We start from the raw sequence: 21774 nt of genomic DNA, 5'->3' as shown, positions 1-21774 counted from the left end.
CCTGAATTGTCATGTGCCTGATATAAAAGCACAGTTTTGTGCAACTTAACAACTGTAAGATTGAAGTCTTAATACTGTAAGATCAACACTTGTGGTACAACACAAAAGGTCTTAAGTTTGAATTTGTGAGACCATTAAATGTTTGAGGTGCTAGTAGTCCTAGGCTTTGGATGGATTAAGTGTTTTTTTTTTCTGTGCTCTGTCTTGTATTTTTACTATCTTTGTGGGGATCTTTTGTTGGTTTAGGGGAGAAGAGCTGCTGTTTGTTTCTTGGTGTTTGTTTTTGTCTTTGTCTAAAATGGGAGCTATAATAGGTTGGTAGACAATGTCACAAATACTAAGTTGATCCAAATGTTCAGAGTCCATTGGTTTGGGATCTCTCCTTAGACGTAACCATCTAGGAGGAATGCATACGTCTAGCTATGTCAGGAACAGCATTAATTGGATTAAGTTGCCTTGAGTGAATCAAAGGTGAAGGCTCTCATACTGTGTTTGGGGAGCAGAAAAATGCAATGTGAGGATAAAACATGGACTGCTTTAAGTCACAGTGGGCATGTGGGGAACTTAGCAATGCTTCCCATTTAAAAGAATTAAACATTCAGTATTGTTTAAACTTGGCCTCAGAAATGCTCCTTTGAGCACTCTCACAGTGAACATACTCTTCACAGCCACAGGAAATCATTGCAGCAAAAATAGTTTTCAGCCTCAGCTAACAATTGCAGTAGCTTAGCTATGTGCTTGCCCAGTTCAGTCAGATGGTGGGGATTAAAATGGAGAACAAGCTGCATTATGGCAGTTCAAGCCTTCTCATGTTCTCCAGAACGAAGGCCTGCATCTGTGGAGTTTGCGTTAGGCTCGGTTTAGCTTTCAGCCCAAAGCCCGAGCCTAGAAGTCTGTCAGCTACTGCCAGGAGTTGATCAGTGGGTGACTGGGAACACCAAATCTGAAATTCTTCGGAAGTGAATTTCCATAGGAAAAACTTCAGGAGACTGCAGTTTCTCTGAAAATAGTTTCCAGAGCCGGAAAGCCAGTTTCTTTGCAGGCAAAGTGGTGAGCTTATAGCTAGTTGCTAAATATGAGAGGGAGTTTAATGCCAAGTGTTTCGAAGCGTGGCATTCTTACATTGCTGTTTGTGGCCCTGACTGTAGCAAATCAGTGGCAAAAGCATCTCTGTAAATAACAGCTACAATTCTGGAAGCAAAATAGCTGTTACATTTTTAACTTTGTGCATTTATTATGTTTCATGTTTGCTTGTCAAAAGTCAGTTGGATAACTTTGGATCCTTGCCTGCTGTTGCTGGGCAGCAGGCACTGGTTTGACATCGGAGCCGTAAGGGGTGTGCGCTTATGGTGGGGAGGGCTATGCACTGCCGGGGGTGTGCTGCTAAGCTGGGGGCTCTGCGGGAGTGCCTGTGTTCACAGCCCGGCTGACCGGTCTTCCTGCAGAAGAAATAGAAGAAAGGGAAAACTGCAGGAGCAAAGAGGTCTTGTGCTTCTTCAGCCTTATTCTTGGGAGAAGTGGCCCTTTTCCTGGGAGAGTAGCCACGTCGAGCTTGCTCTGCTGGACAGCAGGTCTGTGGGGAGGATCTTTCTGACACACGGTGGGGTACACCAGATTAGTTGGCAGAGGCTCTCCAACTTTTCCATCTTCTTAGTGTTCTGTATCATGCTGAAGCATCTTTCAAATTTCATTAGCAACTCAGAGTTAAAAGGGTTGAGAGGGTAAGAAACTGTCTCTCCTCTGGATCAGGAATACACTCATTTGTTGAACAAGAGCAGTCAGATCTGTTGCTGAACTCTTGAGGGGCTCTAGAGCATTCATTTTAAGACTACATTAGAAAAGAATTCCTTTTTTTCTTACTGAAGAGTCACTTTTTAGCTTAACTCTTCACTGCAGTGTGTCACTTCCGTATTTGGAACACTGGCCTGGTAAGCACCAGCACAGCCTAAAGAATTTGCCAGAAGGGCCATATGTAAACAGGTTTGACATCCCTCATTCTGAGCTCGAGCAGATCACACACAAGCCTGGTTCAATCTGGAGGTCTTGTAGGCATGTTAGTGCAGGACTAAAGTGAACCTCATAAACCCTATTGCGAGCAGACAGATCAAGTCTTCCAGAATACATGTTCCTTGAGCGCTTTCATCTGGGTTTGCTGGATTTAAATTAACCTAAAAAGTCTTTCAAGCAGCAGGCTTTGTGTGTACGTGGGTCATTCAAATTTTGTGTTTCTATACAACTAACTGGAGGAATGTTTCAAGTCTGAGGGCCAGAGCAAATTCTCACAAAGCAGAGCAGCTTCATCTGTCATCATCTTTCAGTTAAATGTGAATTGATGTGGCGGTTGCCCACAATGGGGTGCTTCACCTAGTGGCCTCCATTGTATTGCTTTAATAGGGCAGCAAGTATTGCTGGGGGGGAAAGGGGAACAGAAGAAACCTTAGTACAGATCTTGCCTTGCTTTTCTCAGTCTGTTGGGCTCTGCTACTGCTGCTAGCTAGAAGAGTTTTTACTTTCCCTGGTGCAGACAACCAGCTGTGACCCTAACAACAACTGTCCCCAGTGACCTGGTGATGTTCAGCATAAGCTGCTGATGCTTAAGAAGGACCTTGAGCAGGATATCAGAAAGGGTACTAGGGAGGGTTTATGCCACTGGCCAGACATCTTCCCTTCCCTTGGGTCAGTAACTATTCAGTGCTCAGGCTAAGGGCTTTTTCCAACCATGAGAGTTGGGACTATTACCTAGGACAAACTAAGGCCTTTCTTAATCAACTACCACTTTGTGAATTCAGCTGGGAATGAGACTTGATAACCTCACACTTAAGAAAGATGTTCTTCTCTTCTATGATGTCCTCTGCAGAGAGAAAGAACATTTTGCCTAATTCTAAGGTGCTTTGGACACTGGACTATACTGTGAGTGGATGTGATTCCTGCTCGTAACTGTTTCCCTCCACTTGCATCTCTTCATTGGGGGGCTGCAGTGAGACCCAAATAGAGGGATAAAGAAGTATATACTGTATATTGTGAATGATGGATTTCATTTTTAAAACAAGAAAACTTTGTGAGGAATTTATCATAACTGCTCACACTTAGGAGCAAAAGAAGGGCACTGGGAGTGCTCAGCAGTGAGATTGTTAGACAGTTTTTCCCTCTTAATATTTTTATTTTCAGTGACAGCCTTCAAACTTTCACTAATGAGATATGTAACCTTGAAGTTACATGGCAGGTTTCCTACCCGTAGGACCAGCCTAATGAGAAAATTGTTACCCAAATAAAACCTTCCTTCATATTGCAGTCCTTGCTGTTTCTTCCATGTGCATGATCTGAAGGTTTCTACCAGCACAACTAACGTTTTTCCTCCAAGTACTCTATTTTTGCAGTATCTTGAGGAAACTGCTGACACAAAAGCTGTGAGCCATGTTGCTAGTGTGTCTGAAACCTTGAAGGGATTGATATTTGTATCATATCAATTAAATAAATTAATCTCTGCAGTGCTATGCAGACTACAGGAGAAGAGAGTTTCTGTTCAGCTGAAGTATCACACTTTAAATCTCATTGATGTTCTTACACTCTTCTGTACTCAACTTGTCAGAGGGTTATATATGTATGACACAACTGACTTTCTAAATACTTGTAAAAGTAGCTTTGAAGAGAAAGGTTTGGATTAACCTTCTTTTATGTAGGACGATTTTCAGTTTTGAAACCATTCCAGTAACGTCTGAACACACTTCAATGCCAATTAACTGTAAGCTAATAGTTTTGCCAGTGGAGAGGAAGTTGTAAGTGCTGTAAAATATGTAATTGAACATGATTCACGCTGCAGTATTGCTTCACAGTAAGGAAGCTAAATCTCATCCTGCTATAAATGTTATGAATAGTACCTCACTGGTGTTTATGTCAAGCGCGTTTGTGTAGTCATTCCAACCCTTGGAAAAAACCCCAGGAATTCGTCTAAGAATTTACACTGCATGAGGTTTTGATTTTACTTCCTTATACTTCCATTGACTCTTCTTTCCTAAGCCAGTAATGGGTCCAAAAGATAGGAAGATATTCTGTATGTCTTCTTTTATTGAGGAAGGGAGAAAGACGTAGAGGAGAGGATGATTTTGTATTAAATCTCCAGCTGGTTTCTCTCTTATTTTCTGTGGCATCTTGATCCTAGCTTCTAGTTTGCCTCTATCTGAAAAGAAAAACTAGATGCTCAGCAATTATTTCATGTGTGCTTGGGAAAATGTAGAATAATCTTTACCAAGGAAACTCTTTGGAAGCGGATGTAAATTCTGGATATATATCTGTATCCAGCCTATCTGACACAAATGCACTCCCTAAAACCAAGACTGAAATTCTGGAATCTGCTAAGCAAAATTCCAGCTCATTGCGGATGATGCTTTTCATTACTAAAGACTGTATTTGATGTGCAGCACTCTAAAGTCACCTATTGAAAGCTTAATAAAATTTCTTATTATCATTGTCCTAGTTCTAATAACAAGTGAACTTCCCTGCAGTAGGCATGCAAATTGTCCTCTGTCCTCCTTTGTCCTGCTAGTTTTCATCAAAACTTTTAAAAACTTAATTATCCTTGAAAATTTGTTTTTTTCCTGTCATATTTAGGTGAAATTAGACAGTATTTTCAGAGGGCTAATGGGAGGCGAGGAAAAGCAGGCAGATGAGCACAATGCTTGATAACAAATGTTGTAGAAAACCAGATGAAAATTTTGCTTCATCTTCTGTTAATGTGACCAGGTTGTGGTGGTTTGGCAGTGCTATAAGAAATCATGTGTTGATCTGTAAAGTGTGTAAACCTGGTATCCTAGAGTTAATCTGTTGTACCTTTTGCAGGTGGAGATTTACATTTTACCTTTATATATTTACCTATGGAGTACGGTTCCTGAAAAAGGTAGGCACTTATATTATTATGCTTTCATAATACATCACAGATTTGTTTGAAATCTTGTATAGGTATAGTATAAAGCACAGGCATAAAACTCATGTTCACAAGGAATAAAAATTAAAATTTAATTTGTACTCATAAAATGAGTTGCTACTGGCATTGGTAAGGAATGTAAGTTCTTATCAATATTTAATGGAGTAGGAAAAAAATAAATTGGTATAGCAACATGCCTAGTTCACTTTATTACTTTTCATTATAGGCATTAAGCTGGCTGTAATACTTACCAAATTATTCATCTCAATTTCTGCATCATCCTTGTTTAAATGCCTCTGGCAGAGTTTTTTTTTATTAACAAACAAAATCCATTAGTGTTCTGTAAAATGCTATTTTTTGCCTGTTCTTTGTTTGATGTATTGTGGAGAGAAATTTCCATGGAGTTTCCCATCAATGCTGCATTTCTGGTGATTTAAGCAGAGAAGGGTAATGATAGCTTCTAAACGCCCTGGCTTAGGTCTATTAACTCTGCCATACACAGTAATATGGATTTATGGTGCAAAGTGTTTTTCTAGTGTGACTACTTCTTAGAGCTTTTGTGCAAGTTGGGCCATATTCGTGTAATTCTGAGAGACAAAATTAGGGGAATGTGTGGTCTCAGTGCATTCATGTAATCTTATCTTCTTTGTTTTGGACAAAAAATTGACACGAGAAAATGTATCCTAAATGTTTCTGGTGCTTTGTAAGTAAAAGTAGCTATTAAAAAAAAAAAATCTTCATCATTTTTATGGTTGTAATTCTTGAGGCTGTCCAGGTGCCAGGCAACTTGGTGCCAGCAGGACTGATGATGTGCCTGTGCGGAGAGGGGACATTAGAGCTGTTCTAAGCTATTTAGCAGTAGTCAGACCCAGAGGAAGTGCGTGCACCAGTCCTCCAAATGGACCAGAGCAGCATGTAATGTGCAACCTCTCCCTGCCTCCTTGAACACTTATACTTTGTGTGTACTTTATCCATTAACATGCTGTACGGTCATGATCTGTTACTCAGTTTTCTGCGTTTGATTCTGTCCATGTTTGTGGTATGAAATATGAGAATAGTTTTAATAAGCAGTTGTCACAACCTAAAAGGTTTCTTGGCCTGTGGGTGTGTAGAGATAGTGACCATGGGTTCATAGGATTCTGTAATACACAAGGACATGGAGGCTTTGTCCTCTGAATTTCTCTATTACAGATTACCACAAATACCACAAAAATCACCATTAGCAAGTATCACAAAATCACTACTAGAAAGCATAAATATGATTAATAAACCAAATCTGTCTCAGCACGAACAAAGTGTCTGTTCTAGGAAAAACTCTGAATACCAGCATTTCTAAAGACTAAGGAGAATACAGTAAACGCATGCTTCATTAGAAGCCATTGTGAGCTGTTTCTAAAGACTGAGTTGACATGTAAAGTGCAGGATGTCATCCTCCCAATTCAGTGTATCACTGCAGTTTGAGAAGAGCTGGCTGACATAGCATGGTTGTTTGAACAAGGTGTACCATTGCTTGCTTAACAAGGATCAGTTTTGTAATTTTGCTGTAATTTTAACTTTCAACATGTTTAATTTTTACAAAGAGAATTTGTTCATTATGTTATTGTGTATGTATTTTTAATTACTCAGTTTTACACAGTGTTGTAATGAGTCTTGCAACATTTTATGCTATTGTCATTATTCCAGTATGCTGCTTTGTATACTCAGGTCTTTCACGTGGAAATGTCTGTAAATTAACAGTTACGATCATGATTGGATTTATATTTATACCATCTCCCTAGGAACATTGTGTAACTAAAAGAAAGAACAGGCTTTTTGCTGTTCATCAAACACCAAAGATTTTGCAGTGTCCACTTAGGGGGGAAATCTAGGTTTGCAAGAAACAAAATTCAGACCCCAAAATCTGGAGGGAGACGCTTCTTTCAGAGCTTCGCTACAGTACTAAAGTGGATAATGCTTTTTAATTTGTCTTGGTTTTCTTAATACAATAATTGTAAAGAAACAATTGCTTCCTTAGGAAGGTAGTGAAAAAAGTTAAGCGTAATAAATTCTCTTAAAAATTTGGTAGAAAGGTGTTTCCTTCAAAAAGCTGTTTTGCCTGAAGAAAAAGTTCATTCATAGTCAGCAGTGTCTTGCTGAGCTAATGCTATAGTAGAGATCTGCATCCTTTCAAATAACAAGGTCTGCTTAACACCATCCCTAAGATACCTAGTCTGGAAGACTGATAAGTGTGGTGAGCGACCCTAGATGCAACAGCAGTCCCAATGGGTGCAGTTCCATCACAGCAACACATGCTGCTTTACTGGGAGAGGGTGAGAAAGAGTAAATGCTACAGACGTTCCTGTTCTGAAGAACTGAATATGCCACCAGCATAAGACCACATTGGAAATACTCATTTTGACTTTTAAAACCCAAACTAATGCTTAGTTAATACATAACTTTGGATACTTAAATAAAACATTTTGATACAGTATGTCTTTCAAACATCCAAATGTAATAAGAATACATTTTTAAAAGGGGAACTGCATTTTGGTGCTTTTCAAAGGAACAGAATCTTTCAAGGTTTGTCCATTTCTGGATAGTTAAACCCTGATTTGAGAAGGCTGGTTTTGCCATCTTGAGTGGGAAGTGCTCATTAGTCGGTCATACGACTTTTACAAGGTACCCCCCTTAGAAAAGTGAACAGGCTCAATTGTACAAAAGGCTCTCCATAAAACACTGTGCCCAATGCATTGTTTCTTTTATAGTTTCTTTGTTGGCTTTTGAATTGTCAGGCAACAAAACACTCTGACTTCTATATCATTGTCCTTCCCTCCCGACTTGACCTAGTCTCCTTGCAACATGCCACTCCTTTGCTTTGCTGCATATTGTTGCTGACCTGATGGGGTTTTTGTTCACATTTGGCCCTCTTAAATGTTCCTTCCTTAGTTTGAGGGCAAAATTCATCTTTACCTACAACACTGGCATGGAGCCCTTCAATTGCTTAAGTACCATGTTGAGCTAGTTTTGAGGTCCTTTGCTTTGTGCTGGCCCTTTGCCTGGAGGTGATTTTCATCTTTTGGATTCTTTCCGAAAACACCTTTCTCATAATGCCCACAGCATATGAATCATTGCTACTTTGTCTTCTACTGTCACCTTCCCTATTTGCTGCATAAAGCAATATTACTGCATCAGTGCAGTATCAGCAGAAGGGTCTGTGTTTCCTTGTACATACCAAACTGCCTGAGGAAGATCTAACCAGGATACTCTGGCAAAACACTATTCTTGCAAAGAATGTCATTAGGTCTTTGGTAGCTTTGTAGAGCTGACAAGCTTATCTGGCTTTTTGGGAAGATGTGCCCAAGCTTAGTAAGCAGTATTAGCAGACTTATCAACTCTGTTTTAGTTCTGAAAGCGTGATACTGTCAGTGTGGCACACATGCTGGTGTTAGTTTATTTTTTAGAATGGTAGTAACTAACTGCATTAAAGTTTTACATTTGCCTGGTTAGAGCATCTCACAAGGAGAAAGAGGCCTGGGTTTTCAGCTTTGATTTTCGCTTCCCTACAGAAGCACATGAAAGCTAATAAAGCTGTCATTCGGAGCAATCATGGTTCACTCTATAATGCCATGGCAAGCTTGCCTTTGTTACTGTTCATGATGGCAGTTAATAGCTGATATAGATAAAAAAATTTCTGCACTCACTAAAGCAGCCTGTAAGTCTTTGTAGTAACAACTGCACATGATATGATATATCAATTCTTTTGCCATGCTATAATTGCTGAGTATGTTGCTGGAGATTTAAAAGCTGTGTCTCTTTATCGAACTGTTCTCTTTGGTTTTGTCTTTTTCCAGTGACAGATGTTTGTTGTTAAGTCATAAATAAAGTAAAAAAAAAAATCTTACTTGTGTTGAACAGTATTTTCAAAAAATCTCAATTCATAGGGAAAAAATGCCTGACATAAAGCTTTGTCTTCAGTTTGCTCTGTTGCAACAGAACCTATCAACCTATGTGTTTTAAATAAGTTTTTGTCTTAGTGGTATCTGCAGGATGCTTAGATTGGGCCATTTTGCTGAATAAAGTTCACCATGAACTTAGGAAAATCCTTTAGGCTGGGAAGGCAGAGGATTGGCAGTAGGGTGTCCTGCATGTGGCTGTTTGCTGTAGGCCATGGTGTCGTGATCAGGCACTGATATTGTACATGATGGTTTTTAGCAATTTAAAATGCACAAGAAGTTATGCTTCCACCCTCTTTTTCTCCCTCTATCCATATGGACATCTGCTTTCCACAGCCTCTGGGTCATACAACAGCTGCTTCACAGCACACTTCCCTGCCTCCTGCCAACCCCACCGCTGAACTCTCAAGGCAGGAGACTTTTATGGAGTTTGCACTGGTCTTGTCCTCAGTGCCTCCTAACTCAAATGGGCGTATGTTGTCAACTTTGTCTTTGTTGTGATAACATGTCGCTCATGAAGTGACATTGTGTGAATGAACTTCTTTCCTATAACGTGTGCTGTTGACAGCATACGCCATATCCAGCTGCTTTGATTGTTTCCCTTTTCATGGGCCTAAAGAAACAGTAAAAGTGCAACTTCTAGCATTGGTGTTTGCCTTCTTCACTCAAGAGGTGATTTTAACTGCAGGGTGCACCTGTGTGATTGGTATGTCATACAAATGTTTGCAATATCCAGGAAATATGACTCCTTTCAAGAGTTACAGTGAAGTGAGAGAATTAAGTCTTTGGTAAGAGAGTAGACAAGGCAAGGCAGTTGCTTTCTTGCTCACAAATGGACAACATGTAAAGGAGTAGCTCACAGCCTTCCAGATACTCAGCCAAACCATTGCATCACCTAGAAATTGTGTCTTAATATGTATGCATAAAAGACTAACAGACTTCAGTAAAATTTTTATGATAGTATTATTAGTATTTAATTATCATATTAGACATTCCTCCCTTTCCCAGCTCCTGTGTGCCTTCAGCTGGGTTTTTTGTTGGTTTTTTTTTTTTACTCTCCTTTGCATCAAAATAAGTAAATTAATATTACAGAGCCGCAAGGTTTAATTTTATTAGGGGTTTTGCTGTCATTGTCTTTTACTAGCAAGGTAATTGATGACATTTCAATGTCAAAGCATCTCAAAGATGAAATCATTTCTTTGGTCTCGGTTTCTTTTTAAAATGTTCCTTATAAATTTTTGCTTCTTCTTAAAGTTCTCTCTAACTTAACACTTTAAATTGTAGCTATCTTATTTATATTACCAAGTAGTGTAATAGTGGGGTGAGACTTTCTGCTTCCCAAAGAGTCTCTCATAGTTGAAGTGCAATGTATGTTTGTCTCTGTTCTTCCAAACCAGAACCTTCTATTTGATGAAAATGAACTGTTAACTTTCTAGGTAATGAGTATAAAGCAGATGTTGGGATATTGATGGGTTTGTTACTCCACTCCAGCACTCCGTAGCATTGTGTGTTTCAGGACATGCCTGACTGTCAGGAGCACGCACTGCTCCAGGCTGAACTCCCATCTCCCACAGACTCAGTGGTGCAGGATGCTCCGTCCTGCTTCTCAGCATGGTGGCTAATGCACTGAGGGGGTGAAATAGGCCATCATAATTAGGATTTGAAGTCACCTCTGTCATTTCTGATAACTTTATGAGAAGAGGGGATTGATGTAAAAGTAGGTTAGAGTTCAAGCCAGTTTACTTTCTACCTCAAATATTACCGTTTCCAAGGGTAGACTTGGTGATGAACATTCTTCTATGCGAGGAAACAGGCTGAGATGCCAACCCTCAAAGAGAAGGTAAAGCCTTCTTTCATTATGCCCTGCCAACTCCATTACTCAACTGCTTTCCACAGCAGATTTGAATGATTTGGGGCTAGAGTGAGTGGCCCATAAAGTCCTTTAATGCAAAGCATTCACTTTCCTTTCTACTTCTCATTGCCCCCATTCTTGGCAAAATGGCAAATGCTAGATGTGACCATCCCATCTTAGTTTTCCAGCTTCTGAAATAGATGTTAGGTCAAGCCTCACTATGTATGGACCGAAGCCAGTCCTTTCAGATGAAGCACTGAAGCACTTAGGTGAAGCGAAGCCCAATTGAAATAACTTTGTATTTCTTTTAGAACACCAACAGACTCTCCCCTAAGTAAATGTTTACTTTTTTTTGGTTTGTTTGCCTATTTCACACTTTTCCTGTAATTTATACATATGAAACCAGAGTGTGGGGTTTGCTTTTAGTTTTACTTTTTTAACTCATTTCCATGGTTTTGTTTTTAAATTAAGTGGTGAAAAAGGTGATTTTGTTTCATGTGGTATTTAGATATATACATACAAGATATAGAACAAAAATATCTTAAATGTAGATCTTACAAGTTCTGTATTTACTCTTTTCTTAGCCTAACAGTAATCCAGAGTAAAGACAATGATAAGAAGTTATCTAATGCAAATCTAGCATTCTTGTGTGGGTGGTACCACAGACCTAGTAGTGTTGGAAAGATTCTCATCTTCATGAATATATGATGAGATAGCGCTAGTTAGTGGCTTAGAAGACCTATGTCCAAGTTGATCTGTGATGTAATGACATTGACTCTTACACAGAGGTATTTGGCCTCAAATGCCATCATCACTATGAAGTATGATTATGAAAATATGATCTGGTCCTAGGTCTTCCTAGGAGTTGGCATAGTAACCTGCATGCCCAGAAACATGTTGCTTTACCTGGGTAATAAATATACTACAGCATTCTTTGTATCTTTATAAATCCCTAAGATTTGAAGCATAAAAGATAACTATCTAATTATATTTCCACTCTGATCATGTATATGCAAATTCTTCCCCTTTCTGACTGCAGGTGAGATTTATCAGCACTACTATTTGTTTCATTTGCATGTCAACAAAATTCCTTGCAGAGCACCACACCAGTATTGATGCCAACAAGACATTAAGTTCCATTGACGTTAAACCGACTGCATTGCTTTTCACTAATATGGGAGCAGGATAACATTTTTGTTTTCTTCAGCAATATTTGAAATTAAATCAGTGGTCACTTGGTTCATTAAGAGTTAATGGTCTGACTGTGATCCCATTAAATGGAAAAATTAGCATTAGCTTCTCACTGATAAAGAAACAGCGTGAGGAATTCAGGATTGGCTTGTTACTTGCTTGCTGATCCTTGGTGCTAAGCAGTATCTGTATAATGCTGTAGAATGAAAAACCTTTACAAACATCTGGAAGCAAAGCTTCCAGGTGACATATGGTGACTTTTCACATTCTGTTTCCTTCCTTTAATTGCCCATGAGAATTACAAACTCACAAAAGAGCACGAATTCCCTGCAGTAAGAGTCTTGTGAAGTCTATATTGAGACTTAGGAACCTGAAGTTGCCTGTAGGTATCCTGCTGGGAAAAGGACTATCTGCCTGGATAAACAAATAACTTGACTTGCTCTTTTTCAAATTTAGTGTTGAAGTAAGGCCGATGATACAAGGATGCTGTGGCTATGTTTAAAAAATGCCAGGTGCAACAAGCTTCTGTATGTATGCAGCTGACTGAGTGTCAGTTCTGCATCTCCCTTTTTAAGGAGTCATCCCCTACAACCGAACTGTCTGCCATGTAATTGCAACTGCCAGTGGTGCAGATAGATTGCAAAACAACAGGAATGCCATACTGAAGTGTACATTTGACTGCAAAAACGTAGTCAAGTGACATAAACATATGGAAGGCAGCTAGAAAAATAGCAGTGTAGTATGGAGGAAAAAAAAACCCAAACCGACAGGTATAGCTCCACTTCCACAGTTATGAAACTTCCTCTTTCTTGAAACTATAGGATGTTTCAAAAGAAGAAAATGAAGTGCTTATCCTCATGTGTGCACTAACTGCTGAGCTAGCCAATTACTGTGTGACAGCAGGAGATGCTCTGTTAGTGGCCTACAATTTCTATGCGCATTTAGAGAGAATGTGATGGGTTAACCCTGGCTGGATGCCAGGTGCCCACCAAAGCCGTTCTATCGCTCCCCCATCCTCAGCTGGACAGGGGAGAGAAAATATAACAAAGAGCTTGTGGGTTGAGATAAGGACAGGAGAGGTCACTCACCAATTGCTGTCACGGGCAAACCCGGCTCAGCTTGGGGAAAAATTAACTCAATTTATTACAAATCAACCAGAGTAAGGTAATGAGAAATAAAACCAAATCTCAGAACCTTCCCTCCACTACACCCTTCTTCCCAGGCACAACTTCACTCCCAGATTCTCTACCAAGCCCCCACAGCAGCACAGGGGTTTGGGGATGGGGTTTATGGTCATTTTGTCACACGTTACTTTCTGCTGCTTCATCCTCCTCAGGGAGGACAAGACTCATCACACTCTTCCCCTGCTCCAGTATGGGGTCCCTCCCATGGGAAACAGTCCTCTATGAACTTCTCCAACGTGGGCCATTCCCACAGGCTGCAGTTCTTCACAAACTGCTCCAGCATGGGTCCTTTCCACGGTGTGCAGTCCTTCAGGAGCACACTGCTCCAGCGTGGGTCCCCCACAGGGTCACAAGTCCTGCCAGAAAACCTGCTCTATGGGCTCCTCTCTCCACAGATCTGCAGGTCCTGCCAGGAGCCTGCTCCAGCGCCGGGTTCCCACGGGGTCACAGCCTCCTCTGGGATCCCACCTGCTCCGGCGTGGGGTCCTCCACGGGCTGCAGGTGGATATCTGCTCCACCATGGACCTCTATGGACTGCAGGGGGACAGCCTGCCTCACCATGGTCTTCATCACAGGCTGCAGGGGAATCTCTGCTCTGGCACCTGGAGCATCTCCTCCCCCTCCTTCTTCACTGACCTTGGTGTCCGCAGGGTGTTTCTCTTACATGTTCTCACTCCTCTCTCCAGTGGCTGTTTTTGTCTGTCCCCACTTTTTTTCCTTCTTAAAAATGTTATCACAGAGGTGTTCCCACTATCGCTGATGGACTCGGCCTTGGCCGGCGGCGGGTCCATCTTAGAGCCGGCTGGTATGGGCTCTGTCAGACACAGGGGAAGCTTCCAGCAGCTTCTTACAGAAGCCACCCCTGTAAACACCCCCCCCCCCCCCCCCCCACTACCAAAACCTTGCTACACAAAGCCAATGCAGAGAACCTGGCTTCCTAATGCTTTTTGTGAGTGAGGATGCTTCGTTCTGCTGCTCAGCTGAGTTGGCATGTTCTTTGCCTCTTTTTGGAGTAAAATAGCAACAGCAAGACATGCAGATGTTCACAACCCTGGGAGAGTAGTATAGCATTTGTAAATGCCATTTTGGATTGCTTACAATCAAGAATTTTAGAGCCTAAAGTCAAACTACCTTCATTTGAAATACGAAAAAAGAACTTGTCACTTCATGGTTTGGTGACTGCTTTTTTACATAGTTTCTGTATTACAGTTCAACTCTATTTCTTGATTATTGAGATTGTTAACCTTAGAGGAGGTAATTAGTTGTTGATATGCACAACAACTCATAGAATTGTTGTATTTGGGGAGAGAGGCAGCTCTGTGATGAAGACTGTGAGTTCATATCCCTGTGGGAAATAAGACTGGGACGCAGGAACAATGGGATGTTTACCCGGAGTGATGTCTCATTTGCCATTCAGGTTTTGGAAGTTTCCTGCTATTTATCTTTCTATCGATTTTGTGGCTATTTTGGTATTAAACTATTTAATAGCTTCACTGTATGCTGTGTCTTGCATCGCTTCTATGACTGATACTTCATCTTCAGTTTTCTTCAGAACATCCTGAGGTCTGTTCTGGATGCAATCATATGTTCAGATGTCATTGAATACATTTCCATATATTTCAGCCGTTAAATAAAACAATTTTGGAAACACTAGCATACACTTCCTCCTTAAGGGCAATGTGTCTCAGTTTCTGGTCACTAAGCTGATAAGTTGGTAATGGCTTATTTTAGTCAGGTTCAGGACCTAATAAAATGCAACTGCTGTCACTGTTTGCTCTGGTTAGTCATGGTAAGATATTTTGAAGGACCTCCAATAGGTGGTAGAATCTTACTTTTGGCCAAAGTAATATTATCACTCAGATGCTCCCAGAAAAGTGAGGAGTTACTATTAGTGTGAAATCACTACAGCACTTCTGTGTGCATTTATACCATTTAATCTTCTTTCCTTTAAATGGAAACTTTTCTTAAAAGACAAATGGATGAAAACCACACACTGCTGGTATTATCCCAAAGTTATTTCCAGTGTTGGAAAATTAAGGTTGAATTGAGTCACTCTTACTATTTTAAAGAGCAAGTATATGTTTTCTCTATTATGAAAGACATACTTCATTGTACTCTGTTCACCTGTTTCTTTCTCAGCCATACAGGGTCTCAGCAGGCTGAGCATACATTATAAACACTTCCCTACACACTCAATAAAGCAGCTTAATTCAGTCACAAATTACTTTGTCTAATAGACAAGGAAGGTTCTAATTTCACAGCTGTACATGAGGCTTTTTTTACACCAGTACGTTTTTTTCTTAATTGTTCCCCTGAAGAGCTGAGTTGTATCTCCATGAAGCAATGGAGGGTACAGGTTTGGTTGATTACTTGTTTGTTTCTCTTTTTTCCTGACATGGTTTGTGTAGCCTTGCAAAGAATGACCTGACCTTGGAAAGCCCGACATGAATGAGATCACTGGTAGTTTTCTACCAGCTTTTGTGTTTTGGTACAGCGTTTTTGTTTTGGTCTCTCTATCTCAAGAATGACCATGGAAATCTCACGGATTATCTGAAGATGAGTAGTTGGGAGGAGGTGCAGCTTTATCCTTGCAGTTCTCTTGGAAAGGCTGGTTTGTCATAGTGGCCCGTTTCCCTGTGGTCAGTTTTTCTGTTTTGTGCAGTCCAAGGCTTGTTGGCACTGGGAGTGGCAGGACTGTTCTGGGGAGAAACTAAATTTTATAAAATTCTATATAGAACTCAGCTACCTCTTATGCCAATATTTTCTCTTTTATCTTTGTCAGATCGCTACACTGCTTCTCCCCACTTCTTAAGCTGACTTTATTATTTTGGGGAGTAGATTTGGGAATCCTGTAAGTCTGCAGGTTTGACATGTTCCTGTGGACTATAGAAAGGCTGCCTTGTTTCATTCCTCTCTTGTTGCCACCTTTTTACCATGATCATTTTATCCAGTATCAACGCATTTTCCCAAAGAAACAGATAGCAATGACCTTAATTTAGCTCTCAGGGTCAATTGTGGTTCAGCAGGCTTGCATCAGGATCTTTCATCTTTCTGGAAGTTACTTGTTCCTGTTGGTTCTCTAAAATATGAAGAGAATAAATAAGGAGTTTTATCTTGGTATGTTGCAATTTCCACAGTGCTAGTGAGAACAGGGTGCCTCTGACCTCCTTGCTGATACCATGCCCTGTCACCTGGTGGTTCAGTAAGACAGAGAGCAGCCAGGATTGTGATCGATTGGCTCTGGAAGTGCAGGGGAAGCAAGCCAGGGTGCAGCTGCTTTGAAGCCAACTGGTCTTTCTCAGTTGTCCAGTTTTCTAGCCTATTCGGCATCTGTTGTGATGTTTCCTTCCCGTGTGATACCTGAAGGGTTGTTATATTATCTATTACTGAAACGTTGTAATTACTTTTGTTCAGTGAGCTTATCTGCCCGATACTGGATAAATACTCTCATTTAAATGAAGAATGTCGGAGGCCACTGTGGAGCCCTTTTAACACAATGTTGATATTTGATATTTTACTGTGCTATTAACAGAGGGATAATGTGATACGTATGCCACTCAGGGAGGAAAGGAAGCCTGCCTTTGGCAGATTGTACTTGCTGTGAAATTTATTTGGATGCTCTGTTTTTTTTGATTACTTCTTTTTTTTAAATCAGAAAACAAATTGCTGAGTATCTGTAAGTGATGAAAATTGTTAAGCTAAAATAATTTTGGATGTTAAAATCCAATCATACTCTTATGCCTTTCCATGAAAGTAGGGCTGAGTGCTAGGTGCTAAATAAAACAATTTCTAATTGTGTGAGCAGAAAAGAGCACTCGTGCCAGAGTCTCCTGAAGGATGCTGTTGTGAAAAAAGGGGAAATGCCTTATTACATTTTTAAATAAGCATCATGAGTGGAAAAGGTTTCCAGTAAGACCAAAGTTAGATCCTGTCTAATGGAAAAGGAATTTGTTTCAGATGTCTCTTCAAAAGGGCATAAAAATTGTTGAGGGTATTTAAGAGAGATTAGTAGAGTGCTTTGGATATCTGAGATATAAATCATGAGTCAAGCTGTGAGAAAGTCCAAAGTCAGTGGAGAAACTTAGTTTTAAATGATTCCAACACTTCAGTGTACATCATCAAGCAAAATGAATGCATTTTGGACAATGGGGATTCATAAGAGAAGGCCAGTCAGCATAAGAGATAATTTATTGTGTAAGGCTAAGCTAGCTGGCAGAATTTATTTGTGGCTGAAAGGAAACAGAAGGTTTTTGAAAGAAACAAGCAAAAGGAGAGTATCAATGATATCCTCATTCAGTAATAGGACACTGATGGCAATAGGACTTTCAAATGTAGACAACAGGGACAAATTTGACATAAGCATGGGGAGGAGAAGCAACGCACTAATTTAGAAAATATATCTGGAATTGAATTTCACTTTATCTGCTTGGAATCCAGCTGGAGGTATTCAATAACATCAGAGTAATAAGTAAGTGCTCTGTAATCAGCAATTTGGAGAGTTAAGCTGGTACTGAGCCATTCACAGTGTCTTTACTACTTGTACATTGCACTGTTGTTCAGGGCAGTGAAAGAGGGGCCACCAGACCTTGTGTCCCCCTGTGGACTGGTTGCCAATTTTGACTTCAGCACAGTATTCATCTTCTTAGCAGCCCAGCTTTCTGAAAGACAAATTTTTCAGTGTCCTATACATAAAAATGGCAGATCTAGAGGAAATACTTCCCGAAGTGTTTTATTTGGGCAATTTTATGGTAAAAATAGTTTTAATTCATCTGGAAAGTAAGGTGGCTCATTCATACCTGCAGCAAAGTATTTTTGGCAAACCTCTATTGCCAGGAGCTTTTCATGTTTTGCTGTTCAGATAAATGAAGCAATCCTATTTTGCACAGCTAATTAAACCTGAGCAAAGAGTACATGTTTGGATATAAGAGCAGGTTATTAATAACCTGACTGGTGCTTTAAGTTGCCATTATTGAGTTGAACTCATTATTGAGGCAATGACTTGGAGCAGGATAGCTGTGTCCTCATTTAAGCTAGTATAACCTGTAGAACAATACGTATTTTTACGCAATAAGGGATTCGAGTCATAAAGCTGCTTCACTTTGCACTTAAAGTAGTAGGGAAAAGAAGCTTGCCAGTTATATAGATATATTATCGGTAAGCATTATTTTTTTTTCACATTATATTCCCTTCCAGTGTTGCCCTGTTACACCTCTTAGAGCTTTCTCACATTTCTCCTGCTTATTGATGGTCTTGGCTACTGGCTATTGAACAATGACAGAAGTTAGCATGGGGAAATACTGCTTTAAGTTCAAATCTAATTCAGAGTTTTGCTGCTGTTTTTTAACTGCTATTATCTCATATGTGACTTAAGGAGTTTCACATGTATTTCTGGATTTTGTTTGTTGTTGTCCCGTCCCCAAGATTTGTAGACTCAAGAAACTTAGGGAGAGCAAACTCTCTCCTCTTGCCCAATTACTCTAGTTTTTTGCTGTGCCCAAAATTTACTGTTTATGGTTTTATACTAAACTAAATACAAATTTAGCAGTTATAAAACATAAGCATAGTTCCTCTGTTGTCATCTCTACTGGCCACTCTTATTGCTAGTTGTTTTAATAGATGAGTTGCAGAACACCACGAGTTACGTCTGACTAGATACTGGGAGGATGACAAATGGAAACAACTAAAGATTTGTATCTGTGCACTTCTTCAGCGGGAGGGGAAGACGAAAAACAAAGAGGAAATGGATGTAACATTTTATGTAGGTTTAGACATTTTTAAAGGTTTGGGAAATTATTGCGGCTGTCTTCCTTTGCTCTAGTGAAGTAAAAGTTATCATGGCCACTGACTCAGAACTGAGCAGGAAAGAATTCCATGCAAACTGTGTTTTTATATTACAGTTAATTAATGTTTCCCCCCACTCTCATTCTGTTAGAGGAAAACACAATATGAGAGAGATTTTCTCACTGGGCTTCTTCCAGGCAGTACTTAGTACTTGTGACATTACTAAGTACACCAAAGAAGTAGTAGAGTAGTAAAGACACTTGCAGCCCCACGGGTGAATTGCCTTGATGCAGTATATATGCACTAACCTCAGAAAAATGCAACGGTTGCAGGAGTGGGAGGGGAAGAGGTTACTTTAGTCCGTCCTTACTCATGGTTGCTTAGGCTTATGCCTCGTTTTAGCTGCGCCTAGTGACTGAAGTGCTTAGAAATGGGTCCCTATCTAGTGACTATCGCACTGGTGTGACTGGAGATGAGTTGCTTTTGGCTCACCTGTTCCAGCAACCTGTCTGAAGGAGCTCTGCTCCCTTGGTCATCAGGTGGGACTTGGTGGTGTCTCTGTGTTTAGCAGCAGTCAGCTCTTCTGTCAAGGTTTTAGTGGCAGCACTGAGAGTGAGGAGTTCACTGCCTGTAGTGGCGCTGTGTGATTCAAACACACTCTTGCCTCTCTGGGGTTAAATCTTGGCCCTGTGAGCTACAGAAATCCTGTATTTCTTATAAAAAATTCTGCAGTTGCAATAACTTTCTAATTTTCAGACTGTCAGGGATGATTTTGAGACCTTGCTGCAAAGTGCCTATACAAAGGTACACCAAAACACAACAGCTGAAGGAGTAGAAGGTGGAGGGGGCTTTTGTTTGTTTTTTCTCTATACAACTTTTTTCCAGTAGGAAATGTATGTATGTAGGTTCATAAATAACACAATCTTAAACATCTGGTTTTGTGTGTAAAGTTGTACCTCAGTGCTCACTTAGTAAGGAGTTGTTTTTTTGTTATTATTAAAAATTGGCTTTGTTTCCCTTTATGGACTGCATGCAGTTATGGAGCATATGTCAGTGAAGCAAGCCCTTATGGCACATGATGAATCCTGCAAAGGAAAGCAGCTCCCTGGGGATTTCCAAAAGTCGGCATCAGGAGTACAATGAAGGACGTGGTAAACACTTCCCATCAGCACATGGTATGGAAGTCAGTGGCTAGCCAAAGTCAGACAGATGCACTCTTCCAGCAGAGCAGCCACAAATAGGAGCTATAATTACAGAAAGTAGATATGTAATGATGAGTTTAGTTATTAACCACTTCACTGTATGCCTTTTGAGCAACTGTAGTATCAGAGCACAGAGCGCTGGAAACCCTGGAGCTTTGTTGAAGCTGCATCCTGTAGGAAAACGAGAAGTATGCTGAAATCATGCAGCTCTGCAGTGATGTACCAGGGGTGAACTACCCTATTTATTTTTTTAATAATTTGCTCTTGGGATTTTTGCTGGTCTCTTAAAGGTATGATTTTATACAAGTCACCCTCCTACCAAGGCACGGTTTGCCAAGTGTAGCACTCTCTCTTTACAAGCTAATTCCAGACCTACAGTTGTGTGTTGTCTATTTTAATAAAATAAATTCATAAATATCCTCTTAGATGCAAATTGTAGACTCATTGATGTGGTCTGGCTCTGTGATCAAAAATACAAGGTGGCTGTAAAGCTAATGGGTTTACAGCTGCTTTGCTTCACCAGAGTGTTTTCAGGCATCTGGAGTGCTCAGCTGAATGTGTCCACTACTTTTTATGCATGCTTCTTACTGTGCAGATAGTGACTACAAAATACACTGAGTAGTGTTGCTGGGAAAGCTGTTACCTGCAAATGAATAGGAACTTTAGCCTGGCTTCTACAATATTTATATAGACCCTCAGCTGCTCTAAGCTGTCATAGCACTACTGGCTGCCCAAACTGCTCATGACAAAAGAGTCCTTGAAAATGTTACTATTACATATGAAGGCAAAAGTTTTAACAAGTTTTGCTTACTACAAAGCAACTAGCAGAGGAAGTGCCAGAGGAGGAAGGTACTCACATGAGAGCAAATATTTTGATGTCTAGGCCTGGTAAGGGGACTGGTGGCTGGCTGGTCAGAGCAGGGGGAGGGGATGCTACAGCTACCAGCTTCTCCAGCTGGAGTGTTCTTCACTTCTGTTCAATGAATGCATTGCCTTAATATAATGACCCTTCCAGATTCTCTAGGATTATCTGTTCCTTTTGCCATCTTCATTTTCCACATCATTTGGAAGTTGAAATTACACACTTATCAGCACAAGATGTAAACACCAGATCTCTGTACGTCATATTTTTAAAGGGCAAAGTGGATGTATGTGGTGCATGGAGCTTACTCTGCCTTTCTGGAGATGATTTTATTTAAATAAATCCAAACTTGAATTCATATTTTCTCTAAAAATATTTTTGTGCCCACACATATATTTGCATTTGAAATGTCAAGTGCACCTTCCAGTAATTGTTGTTAATCTTGGCTTTTTATGCGTCCTTCCATATATTTTATAGTGTCTGATTAGTAGAAGTATAATTTTTAATTATGTTTGGAAATCAGCAGTGCAGATTGCTGAAAGGCTGAGCACTCTTCGTTGCAAAAGCATTTTTCCCTCCTAACACCTTGTTTCTGCAGACACAAAGCACTAAGCTCTAGAGAAAAAAACAGTTCTTCAGAAACTTTTAATAGCTTGCTTAGTCACAGTATAGAACAGAACCTCAGGAGGTCCATTGGTGATGTGTCACATTGTCTTCACTTCTATTGTCAGCTGTGCCAAGAAATATGAATGACTGCCTGGGTCTGTGAAGAATTTAGGAAAATGCTATTCCTGGTGTGAGAAGCAGCTGCATCCCAAACTAAATCACCAGTCACTGGAAGGAAGAACA

The 21774-nt window shown here is 40.2% G+C and overlaps 1 protein-coding gene across 4 annotated transcripts in view; it reads left to right on the top strand.

Annotated features, from left to right (window-relative positions):
• CERS6 (ceramide synthase 6) overlaps positions 1–21774 on the top strand; it is a 132699-nt gene that overhangs the window by 63147 nt on the left and 47778 nt on the right. For all 4 annotated transcript variants that reach the window (XR_007507438.1, XR_007507440.1, XM_049811802.1 and 1 more), the window contains exon 4: positions 4837–4894. Coding sequence is in view for 2 of the 4 variants with exons in the window: in XM_049811802.1 (XP_049667759.1) it covers positions 4837–4894 (58 nt within the window). In the remaining 2 variants the exon portion in view is untranslated. The remainder of the gene's footprint in view (positions 1–4836; positions 4895–21774) is intronic.

This window comes from Accipiter gentilis, chromosome 1 (genome assembly GCF_929443795.1).
Source record: "Accipiter gentilis chromosome 1, bAccGen1.1, whole genome shotgun sequence".
NCBI classification, from domain to species: domain Eukaryota; kingdom Metazoa; phylum Chordata; class Aves; order Accipitriformes; family Accipitridae; genus Astur; species Astur gentilis.
Note: the sequence above shows the minus strand (reverse complement) of the source record. Positions and strands in the feature narration are given on the sequence as shown.